The 12701-nt window shown below is 36.2% G+C and overlaps 1 protein-coding gene across 2 annotated transcripts in view; it reads left to right on the top strand.

Annotated features, from left to right (window-relative positions):
• LOC140323365 (hepatitis A virus cellular receptor 1 homolog) overlaps positions 1-11420 on the top strand; it is a 26075-nt gene extending 14655 nt beyond the window's left edge. The window contains exons 1-7 of one of the 2 annotated variants that reach the window (XM_072400365.1): positions 1717-1800; positions 4549-4887; positions 7324-7434; positions 8452-8507; positions 8599-8710; positions 10548-10578; positions 11040-11420. In XM_072400365.1, coding sequence (XP_072256466.1) covers positions 1752-1800; positions 4549-4887; positions 7324-7434; positions 8452-8507; positions 8599-8710; positions 10548-10578; positions 11040-11097 — 756 coding nt within the window. In that variant the 5' untranslated portion in view covers positions 1717-1751 and the 3' untranslated portion in view covers positions 11098-11420. Of the gene's footprint in view, positions 1-1716; positions 1801-4548; positions 4888-7323; positions 7435-8451; positions 8508-8598; positions 8711-10547; positions 10579-11039 lie in introns of those variants that run through there. The other variant, XM_072400366.1, reaches the window with a different exon arrangement.
• The last annotated feature ends 1281 nt before the right edge of the window (positions 11421-12701 follow it).

Here is a 12701-nt window from a genome sequence, read left to right on the forward strand (position 1 = left end):
ATGGTTGTTCAATAATGGTTTACAAAAAGATAAATAGGTTTACAAAAAGATGAATATGTATAAAATAATGTGTAAATACACAAACATTCTTTCCCTTTCATCTTTGTAATCAGTGCTTTGTTGGCCCCTAGCTTTACTACTTTGTTTTGTTTTTGGGAGAAGCCATATAACCAATCACTGTTTTTTTTTGTTTTGGGGGCAATGGCAATAATACCAGGAGGAAACTCATGCAAACATGGGGAGAACATACAAAGTTTAATATATATTATGTTCTGTCCTTCAAACCCAGGACCTTAATGATGCAAGGCACTAGCCACTTTGCCACTTTGCTTTGCCTGGTGTGAGAATTCATAATTAAGTCAAAATCCATATAAAATGTCTATTTCAACTTACAATCATTAAAAGAATAACAAATAAAAATAATATTTTTATAGTTTGTTTCTATGTAATCATTTTTCCCCCATAATCCTATTTGAAATTTTGCTACATATGTGATATGACCTGATGAAGGCATAAAACTTGTCTTACAAGGTCTGTCTGGGATAGTGAAATTTTTTGCTCAAAACCAAATCTGCTACAGCAAGAGAATAATGGTAAGAATACATTTTCAAACACATTTATTAGTAACATACAGTCATCAGTCACTTTTAGGTACACCTTAGGAGAACCTGTATAAACTATTATATTGCCATACCTAATTGTCATATATTCAACAGGGTGTTGGAAACATTTCCCAGGGGTTTTGGTTCCTATTGACATAATACAGTAACATTACTCAGTCCCTGCAGATATGATGGCTGCACGTTCATGATGTATTTCTCCCACCACATCCCAGCAATGTGGAGAACATTTGAGTACAGTAAACCCCTTGCATTGTTCAAGAGACCAGTTTGAGATAATCTAAGCTTTGAGTCATTTGGTTCGTTGTTCTGCTGGGCATAGTCATCAGAAAATAGGTACACTACAGTCATAAAGGAATGGATATGGTCAGCAACAACTTTAAGAGGTACTAAAGGGCCCTAAGTGTGCCAAAAATATCCCCCACAGCATTACACTACCACCATCAGCGTGAGCCATTGATACAAGGCAGGATATAACCATGCACTCATGTTGTTGTGTTGCCTGTGTGGTCTCATGCTGTTGTAACCCATCTACTTCAAGGTGTGTCATTTTGTTTGTTTAGATTGGATAGAGTTCTGCGTACAATTGGATATCATATCATGTATAAATTAACTTGCAGTTGCAGAATAAGGTGCCCGACCATGTAACACAGGTGAAATTATTTTCAGGTCTCTTGGAACATTTTTTTCTATAGAGGTGGATGTGATGGTCAGATGCAAACAAACATAATGCCATTTGAGGTATACAGAAAACTATACAATGTCAGTTCTTTTGAAAGTTTTAGTTCTTAAAGGCTTTAACGGCTTCAGTCATTTATTGATCTGTACAAGTGTACAGATCAAAGGATAATAATTTACTTTGAATTTACTAGCTGTCCACTCGGTTTTTCCCAGTGAATTTAAGTATTAAAGACAGTAGACATTATTTTTTGAAACAAGTGGGTTTTGGTTTTAGGAGTGATTCAACTTGGGTGATGTTTCTGAATTTCCCATATTGCAAACTATCTCAAAAACCCATTTCTCCGACAAAGAGAAAGTATATTGAATGCAAATTGTTCCTCTGTTTACTTCCACTTTATGTGTGGTCATACTGAAGCTGAAAACCCAACCTTCAGATTGGCAGCACGCAGGATGGGTCCATACTCTCAGTGGATGTTTGCTTTGATCTTACTACTTCAAGGTAACTATTCTCTTTTTTATGGCTCTGTCTGATACGCTTAGAAAAAAATGTTCAAGTTCTCTTCAATATGCAGCCATTTTTACATACAAAGTACTTAAATAGTCATATTGTTCCTAAAGCAGATGTAAGCCCTAACTAAATGTCATTCAGGTTTCGTTGCATCTCACGGCTGCTGATTTCCTGTGCCGTTTTGGCAACCGTTTACTGCTCATATGTATAAATTCTGTTTGGTGGCTGCCTGGTATTTGTCAAGATAAGTGTTCTGATGGTGAGGGTAACAACAGTTGATGCCTGCATAATATGTATCATGCGCATAATACGCATTGGCATACTAACTTCCCGAGGAGAGCATATGATAGGGCACAACTGGGAGAAGCAGTATCATTAGGTATTATTCTAATAAAATCTGCAAAAATGAAAAAAATAATAATAATGTATTTTACTTTAGAATAGTAAATAATAAGTAAGACTTTGATTATTAAGTTTACCTCTCTTCAAAATAATATTGTTCTAATGGCTAACAACTTTATAGTTCTCTGTGAAATGCAAGATATTTTAGCGGCCATGATGGCTGTATACAATATTTCACAGTTATATATATATTTGCCATGTGATAAATGTTTTAGCCTCTCTGGTGTGCTTGTTTGCCTCATTGGCCCTAATTTTTAAAGCTCTCCAGGACTGGAAAAACTATCATGGATGAACGCGGGTGATCAATCAAACCTGGAATGGATTCGGTCCAGGATCAAAAACATTTGCCAAATAATAGTGAATTGTATTAAGAAGTAAGAGAGATTTAATAAACAGGTCTATTGTTCTCTGTTGTTAAGGAAGAAATTAAAATGTTTATAAAGCCAAACAATCAACTTCTCTTATATGCTGAAAATATAAACAACTGTCGAGTTTTAACAAGTAAACCTAAGATTTGTATTAAAGCAATGTCAACAGACATTTAATCCAAAGTTATAATTTACTACCACTTTAATGTATAAAGTTGGAACCAAGGGCTCCAAATCAGATATGAATAAGAACCTCCTTAGGGGATATGCAAGTGAAACCTGTCTATTTAATCCTCGCTATTCTAAGGTCTGAGGTTTTCTTTGCTACTGATGTTCATGATCTACTGATGAGGAGTCATCACGCCAAAACACTTTTCAAGGTGCTTATTGTGAAAGTGGCATTATTACCAATCCGTCCAGGCATCTTCTGTTTAGCAAACTGCAGCAATGCTTGCCTTCTTTTAGCTGTGAAGTTTCCACCATTCTTGGCATCCCCTGCACAGAAACAGAGTGGGCACAGCTGAAAGGAATCCTGGAGTATGTGCTGCAGCCAATGAGCAGATTGTTTCCTGAGTTTATTCCTGTACTGCTAGGCCTGTTGAAACTTCTCCAGTTCCAGGCTTAGGTTTCTAGATCCTCAGTGTGTTTCCTGTCACCATGCAGGCTTTTTCTCCATTCTGTTTCTCTGGATTTTACCTTGTTTTGATTTTAACTCTGCATGTGATTGCCCACTGCCACCTGTCCTGACATTCGCCTGTTCAACTACCTCACCTTGACTGGTTGTGTTCCATTCCCACACCAAACCTATTTGCTCCCTGTCACCCCCTGCAGGGAAGAGTCTTGGGGCTGTGACCTGGTGACCTCATTGCAGCAAAGTAGTCTTGGCGGGTGCTAGGCTCACTGGCCCATCTCTCCATGTGGGGTGTACTGGTTAAGACTACTTGGATTCCGCACCTCAGGTAATCCCTTGTCACCTGCAGGGGGAAGTAACCCGTAACAGGTGGGCCTGCACACTCCTAGGTTTGCAGGTTGATTTTACTACATCTTTCCAACAGGTCTCATCATGCTGTCCTCAAGAGAAACAGTGATAATGACAGTATTGCTATAGCTATGTGTATATGTTAGTAATTATATTTATTTTTTCCATTTGATTGCTATGTAATACTATAAAACCTTTACTTGATGTAATTGGTTTATCTTTCCTCCAGGCAAATTCTGCTTGTACCCTATTAACATTTTACACAAAAAATTAGCAATATGAAATTATCTTCAGCCACCTATATCATCAAACATAAACTTTATGCATAAATAATACAAAAAAGAAAAAATTCTTATTCATTCAATAGAGCCTAAATCTACATTTAGACCCTGTGGGTGCATTGCATTCAGTGACCCCAACCCTGATTCCATTTAAGAAATGACTCAACTTTTAATTAAATTCTGTACTATGTTTTTACATTTCTTTACATTAATTCATCTTTTGTTTAACATTGGTAACTTGTCAGGATAACTGGCGAGGGGCCAGTTATATTGTGTACCGATTATGTTCACAGGGTGGACATACTTTAGCCAACTATAAAAAACATAATCCTGCTTAAATACAACTTAGAAGGGAACTTCATGCAAATGTATACATTTTCATTAGGTGTAGACAAAGCTAAGATTCAGGAATACAAGCAGTAGGTGGCTCAGTGGCTAGCGCTCTGGCCTTTGCAGCACTAGGTCCCAGTTTCCAATGTCCCTCTGGGTACTCTGGTTACCTGCCACATCCCCAAAACATGCAGTTAGGCTAACTGACTATGGACTTTGTGAAGCGCTGCATAATATGTGAGCGCTTTATAAATACTATATATTAATAATATATTATAGGTAGACAGCGGCTGCTGGAATTTGTGGAAAACAGGCCTTTGAATTTTTGATTGACTTATTTATTAATAATATATTTATGTATAATGTATTTTCTTTACAGATATAGCAATGTCTTATGAAGTAAGAAGCACAGTAGGTGATACGCTGACTCTACCTTGCACATATTCTGTTATAAGCAATAATGGATACACCATGTGCTGGGGGAAAGGACATTGTACAGCTCTCTGGTGTGATAATGTTATCATCGAGACTGATGGCAGCAGAGTGACCACAAGGACATTTGATAAATACCAATTATTGGGAGACATAAAACAAGGTGATGTGTCACTGACCATCACTAATGTGACTCAGGAAGATGGAAAAATATACTGCTGTCGGGTAAAAATCCCTGGATGGTTTAATGACCAAAAAAACATTTATACTGTGAAGGTTCATGGAAGTAAGTACAATACTGATTTATTAAAACTTCTAATAAATACATAAATAGTTATTATTGATAAGTTTGTGTCTTTAAGTTAACCTTCTAAAATCCCATTGCAAGGAACACAGCCAGATTATTCTTTAAAAAAGGTTTTAAGGGGTAACCTATATGCATGGGTAGCACTGGGAGCGATAATGTTCCAAAAATCTTTGGTATTATATTGTTATAAACTTTGCATAATTTATACAGATTTATGTACATATGGCAGCTACCATGCCAACATTTTCAAAATGTAAAATAATATATATTTCAACATGGCAGCCTATAGGAAATTTCGCATCTTGCCAAACATTTGTGCTTTTTGATCTTTCTCATGTTCTAAAATAAAATAAAAAGATGATGATTACTTTTGGGAAAATATCCTGACAGATTTTAACTATTAAGGAATTGTGTTACTGATTGGGTGGGAAATACATTCCTGGTACCACTTCCCTACTAGTTGGATTAATTTCTGTTTAAACTTTAAATTTTGATTTTTTTTTAGGTACCTGGACAAACTTGATATGTATTCTTTATTTCACTGTTAATAATTTCACTGTTATTAATTTCATTGTTTATTTAAATTCAGATACAGTCAATGTAATAAAGCAAAGACTATTCTGCAGACATTCAGTATTAAAAAAAAAATGAATATGCTGCTTATCCATCAATAGAAAATATCCAGTTTTTCATCCTTTACATGTTTTACTGCTCTGCTTTATCAGAAAAATGTTCATTCATATAGATTGCCTATTGATTTTAGTGCATCATCTTCAATAGCATCATCTATAAACAGAAAACAACATTACAATCCATAATGCACTCCTTATTATCCCTAATTATGATTCTTTATGCCACTTGCATCCACATGTTTCCAAAAACTATTTTCACCCCTTCAATTCACCTGTATTTAGGTTGATCAGCGTTCTAATAATAATACTGTCCTCATGGGTACTGCTTACAATAGATTACCAGGACAATGTCAGGGATTATTAAGGACTTTAAAAAGTTTTGGTTTTAGTAATATTATACACTTCCCCAAAAGGGCAGTGGTGTTTCGTCCTGTAAGCTGTGATTGGCAGCTAACAGATAAAAAAAGGTAAAAATTGTACAAAAAAGGAAAAAGGTAAAAAAAAAGGTAAGATGGTAGAACTGTGTATATATAAATAGACTGAGGAAGAGTTTGTGTTAATTAATTCTGCATTGGAAGGGATATATGCAAAGAAAGCACTATGTGCAAAGGCCATTCCTTGACCTGGGCTGTAATCCATTCTCTGTCCCCTATTTATCCCCTTTAGGCTGTAGCAATGTCAATGTTTACAAAATGATAGCCACAGAGTTGGGTTCATCATCATGAACTACTCTTACATTCTTCATAATAATAATAAATAAACACTAACAGAAAATATGCACACGTTTACAAGAAATGGGTTGGATGACAATGGTCATAATTCAACCGAGAAATGGGGAACAGTGTTAGAGAAGAGGTGAGTAATACAACATGAAACAAAAGATGTTTGTTTGTTTTTTACAGTGCTAGACTGTATATATATATATATGTTTAAAATAATGTGTGGTACACAGACCATCATACCTAACTTCAGGTTCAACTTTAAAAAAACTTGTTATAGGAAACCATTGGCTGTTGGAGAAAGATATGAAACTCAGATTTGTTCCACAATGGGGGCTGGTATTTTAGGGGGTTTATTTTCTGTTAGTATCCAAGGTCTCTATTTATAAAACAAGAAATCTGACATTTCCTTAAACATTACCTGATGGGAATTAATTGCTACCATTGAAACAGATAAACTTTGAAGCTTCCCACAAGGGAACGTTGGAGGGAATGTCCTATTCCCTGTGTTATTTTTTTCATAGGGAAATATTGGTTATAGTGAATAATTTAGAAAATTAACATACAGAGACCCTTGGTTTCGGAGACAGCAGAAGATACATTTTCATCTGTGAACATGGGTGATCCAGCAAACCTGCAATGGATTTCCTAAAAGTCATTTGCTATTTGTTAGCAGATGTTTTCCATCCAGGGCCAGTTCCAGGTTTGTTGGATCACCCAGATTTGCTGATGAAAGTGTATCTTCTCCAGCCTTGGACAGCTTTAATAAATTAGGTCCCCTGTCTCCAGGTCATTCAATTAACAATCTTCTGTTATAGTGTGCAAAGGCCTTCATGGTGTTGATATCCAAAATCCCTAAGACACCTATTTTCAGGAAGACTTTAAGACAAATGCTACATTTTCAGGACACTGCTGGGACATTACTCTAATATTGCTAGATGATCCCTGTATGATACAAAATGTTTCCTTTTTCAAATTAAATATCTACTTTAAGTTTGCTTGTATTGCTAGCTAACTTTTTTTGATCATTAAATCATATATTTCCCAATGTTTTATTATTTCAGGACAAAAACTGGATACTAGCACAAGATCCAATGACAGACACAAAGAAACAACCAGTCCACAAGAAACAGCCATCTCACAAGAGACAGAAGCAAATCGTCATACATACTCAGGCAGGTCGAGTAATTAGCAAATTGGTGCACTAATGATATCTGCTTCATGTGATAAGCTGCTACCTTCCCTGTACTGACCATGCCCAGGTCTTCCTAGCAAGTTTTACACACATGAGCTAAACACTAAATGAGCAATTATTGTACCATGACGGTTAGGAGAAAGGTTCTGGGTATGCTAGTTTATAGTTAAGGTTTGGCAATAGGTGGGGGATAAGGATTATGCAGATTTCATTTTAAGATCCACAACAGCAAACCTATATTGCAGCTAATAGATAGTTATGCATTATAGATAACTGAAAAATACTTTATATGATTGTCCCAGCTATTGTGATTTTCAAAGATTACATTTACCCCCTTTTATTTTGGCTATGAGTATCCCCACATTACCAAATACTTGGCTTTACCTATAAAGAGTTATTAGGTCTGCCCGAATATGTTGGAAGAAGCAAAAGAGTGGGTCTTTCACCTAACAAAAGAGGGGAATGTTAAGCTGCGTACACACGTGCAATTTTTGTTGTTGGAAAGGATCTTTCACGATCCTTTCCAACGACAAAGGACTACACGATGCATAAACGGTGCTGTACATACAGCGCTCTCCCCCTTCCCTTGCATTAGGATCGGTCGTCGTTCATCGTCCGTGGATCCGCCAGGACGGTCGTTCGGACGAGGGACGACGCCGACTGTACACACGGCAGATCTTCGCCCGATATCTGGCCGATGCCGATTATCGGGCGAGAAAAATCTGACGTGTGTACGCAGCTTTAGGGGAATGTTTCTTGTGTACAGTAGGGGAAAGCTAGAACTGTGTCTGTGTCTCCGTAGAAGTTTCTCCTCACTTGCTGTCTGGTGAAAAAACATCAAGAGAGGAATTAAGAACAGGTACAAAATTAATCATTTATATTATTTTTTCTAAAGCTAAACCATACAATGTGGCAGCATATTGCTTACATAAAACCCCAACCAAACGAAGATGTCCACATCACATTTACTCTGTTGCTCCCTTCCGTATGTTTTTAGGAAATGATGAAGATGATGGCATAACTCCCCAATCTGATTTTATGACTCCAGTGATGGTAAATTGTTTTCAACAACAAACTTTTTTTTTCTTTTTTTTCCCTAAGAAAATGTGTTTTTCTATTAACTGTACTATTTATATGATTTCAGATAGCCCCATCATCAAGATCTGAGGGCCAGAATAACAAAATTGTGTTTTATATCCGTATAGCCATCTTTGTCCTGATTACAACCACACTTACAGCTGCAATAGCATACAAATGTGAGTTCAGGATTTTTAATTGACATTCCTCATTCCGCACTATGCATTATAACTTATGTCATACTAAATTGGCCCTGCAATGAAACCATGAAAAGCATTTTGTTTGGGCAAATCTAAACCCGTTAGTTAGTGTGTTTTATCACGGTTTCAAAAACTATTGCCATGTGTTTAATAAAATAATCATTTTTTTTCATCTTGTACTCTCATCAGTAGTGCATGTGACAGAGTGATAAAGCAGTAGCACTTTGGGGACTGTAGTCACTCCATAACAGGAAATGTCTGAACAAGGGCCATTTTGGCAGAATCATCTGGTATTTTAATAAATAGAACTACAGTATAAAAAATGATTTTTTTGCAATTAGAATTTAAAACTTTTAAAGGCCTGTCTATACTTTAAAGGCAAAAATGTATTTGTATTGAAGCTTACTAGTCCTAAGATATAGGCTTAGGCTGTCTGTCCCTTTTACAGACTTTTTTCACATATTTGTCACTTGGTGATCCTACAAATAACAGGTGTCCTGTTCCAAGGGTGGCTGTGCTCACTCTACTATATTAGGTAAGGGTGCTATAGTAGTCATTTTGGGGAATTTGTAGTTTACAGAAGGATGATAACACTGACAACACTAAATTGGAAACCCCACTCCCATGAAGAGGAGTTAAGGGGAATTCATCTGGTGGGGACACATGTGGTGGATTGATGAAAAATGTTGGGAGACTGCTGTACATATGTAAGATTTTCATCCAAGACAGGCATGATAGTTTGTTGAGCAAGAATAATGTGACGTGTGTTTGAAGTTCAACTCTTTATCTTCTTGAGGCCAACTTCAAAGAGCTGACATGCTGTTGTCTATGCATGAATTGGCGGGTACCCACAATTAGATGTGACTTCTATTGTCCCTTTTGATTTTTTTTTTTTTTTTTTTTTTTTTTTTATGAAATGTCCCTATAGTAAACACTGTATTAAAACTTTACATGAAAAGTAGTAAGTTCATGGTAACAGGTAAATTCGATCTTGTCGTTGGAAACAATCTTTTGTGATCATTTCCAGTGACAAACAACTGAAAGATGAATGAACGAACACTGTACATACTGTATGTTCTGTTCTATGGAGAGGGGAGGGAGGAAAATGAACGAGCGGCATCCGGCTGCTCTCTCCCTCCTTCACTTCAACTGTGGTTGTTCATCTTCCACCTTTCATGGATCCGCCAGGATGGATCCATGAACGACATTGGGCGACCTCTGCACACATGCCAAATTCTCGTCCTAGACAAGCACAACAGCTAATATTGGCCAAGAATCATCTGACGTGTGTACATAGCCTAATTCCAGAAAAACTAGACTATTTGAAAAAAGCAATTATAGTTCAACTGCCAAGTTTACCACTTCTACCAAGAGAGGTAGAAGGGAGAGAGAGAAAATTCTTTGGACACCAGCATTCTGTTTTTGTCTGTGTTATTGAATTGCCAGCTTTATGTTCTATAAATGCGTTCAATTATTAATTCCCATTGTAAATAGTTTTGCTGGTAAACCATATTTAGGTTAGATTATAGTACCCAAATAGTTGTGTCTGAGCTCTCATTATGGGTAAAGTACCTTTCCTATTGAGTTTTGTACATATGGATGTGTACATTTGAATAGTAATATCTATAAGGAATATTTTATGTTAAAAAGTTTTAAGTGGATTTTGAGTAAAATGTGAGTGTATGCTTTGTCCATGCAAAATTTTATAGTTATCCGAAATATCTGACTGCATAAAATGTTATTTTTTTAGTACTGACCATAGATACGAAAACACTACACAATCCTCTTACATTAAAAACGCTTTCATGTTTTACAGATAAGGTGAAAGATAAAAAGCCATCTATCAGGTAAGTTAAAAGATATAGTACATTTATAGAACATAGACGATAAAAATACTAAAGAAGCAATAGTACAAAACAACCAAGCTTGTTAGATGAAAAAGTAAGAAAAATGAAAACCTGCATATCAATTAAAAATGTGAGCAGTTAACCAATCAGTTGGCAAACGCCCATCTAACTCTATTATTAGTCAGTGTTTATATAAGCGCCAACATATTACGCAGGGAGAACTTGCAAACTCCATACAGATAGTGTCCTGGCCAGAATTCCAACCTGGGAACCAGCGCTGCAAAGGCTGGAGTGCTAAAGTCTGAGCCACTGTGGTGCCCATAAGCATTAACCAAATTTAATGCACTCAAATGAATTTAAATGATTTTGAACTGAGGTTTATGTAGGCTAAACTTTGACATGAATCATTAACTGATATGCTTAGTGTTTATATAATACATAGTGTTTTTCTCTCTTTGCAGTGCAGGACCAATGACAGAACTGGCTGCTTCAGGGATCGTGAGGGAGGAGAACATCTAGATTGAAGAGTGGCCATGATATTTACAGGAAATATTTTATTACTTGTCTGATTTAACCAAAACCCCATCTTTTGACGTTTTCTCAAAAGGACTCTAGATTATGTTGCATAACTCTGTGACTCACTGTGTGAACTCTATGTTTTAGGCACATGGTTTTACTTGTTTTTTTCCACTGAATTTATTTTATTTTTATTCTTAAAGGCATCAGTGTTCTGTTTGCATCAAGCTCCATTCATATCACAAAATTATGTTTATAATGATTATGGGTTCTCAATTAAAATTTAATCAAGTTTGGGGCCTGGTGACCCAGCTTCTCAGCTTAAAGCGGACAGGGTTCTTTTGCCTACTGAGTCCTAAGATCATGTGAGATATTTTTTGTAGATTTTAAGAATATAATATTAACCTCCTGGACGGTAACCCCAAGTGTGGCTCGGGGTAAAAAATAAGAGCTGATAGCGGTAATTCCCAGCCACACTCTGGGCAGCTAAAAAAAAATAAAAAATAAAGACTTACCTGGTTCCATCTGTGTCCTCCAGTGTCCCGCCGGTCGGATCCCATATATATATTATATATGCTACTGTACAGTTATATTACAGGTTTCAGTATTTTTGATTTATTTATGCACCCTTGTTTTAACATATTTTTGTGTTTTTTATTTAAAGTTATTAATAAATTTATTACAGTGTAAAAACAATTTTCATGAAAGACAATGTACAGCTTTTATACATATAAATCCGGACAGAAATGAGCTGCCCAGGAGGTTAAAGAGGCCACTATGGTAGCCTGTGCCTGGGGGAGCTTAAACAAAGATTCTTTAAGTTGGGCAGAGCCTTCTTTTTTTTTTCTTTGTACTACACCCTTCTTCTATTGCATCTTTCGATTTTTCCTCTCCCTTCTTAGCCTTTCCATTCTCTTTCTTTCTTTTTCTATTCCTTTTTAAATTAGAGACTTCCGATCCAAATACTTGCTTGGTTAAGATATTTCTGCTCTTCTGCTTCCTCTTTATGTGTCAAATCTCAGAAAATTATTGTGTCTCCACCCTGTCCCCATTTTCTATGTATACACATGGACATTTGCCTTTAAATAATCTGCAAAATCAGTTGATGCGCATATCAGTGGAGATCCCTAAAATGTAACTAAACTTCTAGATTGTAATTAACTGATTTTTACAGCTATTAGCTATAAAACTCACTAAAATGACCATAGTGACACCCTTGGTCTTTTTACATCAAAGTTACACCAGCCACAAAAGTTTGAAAACCATTAACTAAAGCAATAGGTTTTAGGTCAGATCTAAATGTACTCTCCATAAGTAAACACCTATATATCTTTTATATGTAAATTTTATATGCATTTCAAATGTAATTTAAAATATTTAATATTTACAGCTTTCATTATATTAATACATAGTCATGAGTCCTTGTTCAGGTTATGTGCAGCTAAGACAACAATGCTGCCATCAGTTGGGTAACTACAGCCATGGACCTTGATGCAGAATTCATACCTGGACATCCGCTCCCCTTCTATGGCAACTTTCCATCACTGTTGATTGTGTTCTTTTGTCAAGACCCCTACCATGTAGTAAAGGCCCCTTCACATCAAGAA

This window comes from Pyxicephalus adspersus, chromosome 2 (assembly GCF_032062135.1).
Source record: "Pyxicephalus adspersus chromosome 2, UCB_Pads_2.0, whole genome shotgun sequence".
NCBI lineage: Eukaryota > Metazoa > Chordata > Amphibia > Anura > Pyxicephalidae > Pyxicephalus > Pyxicephalus adspersus.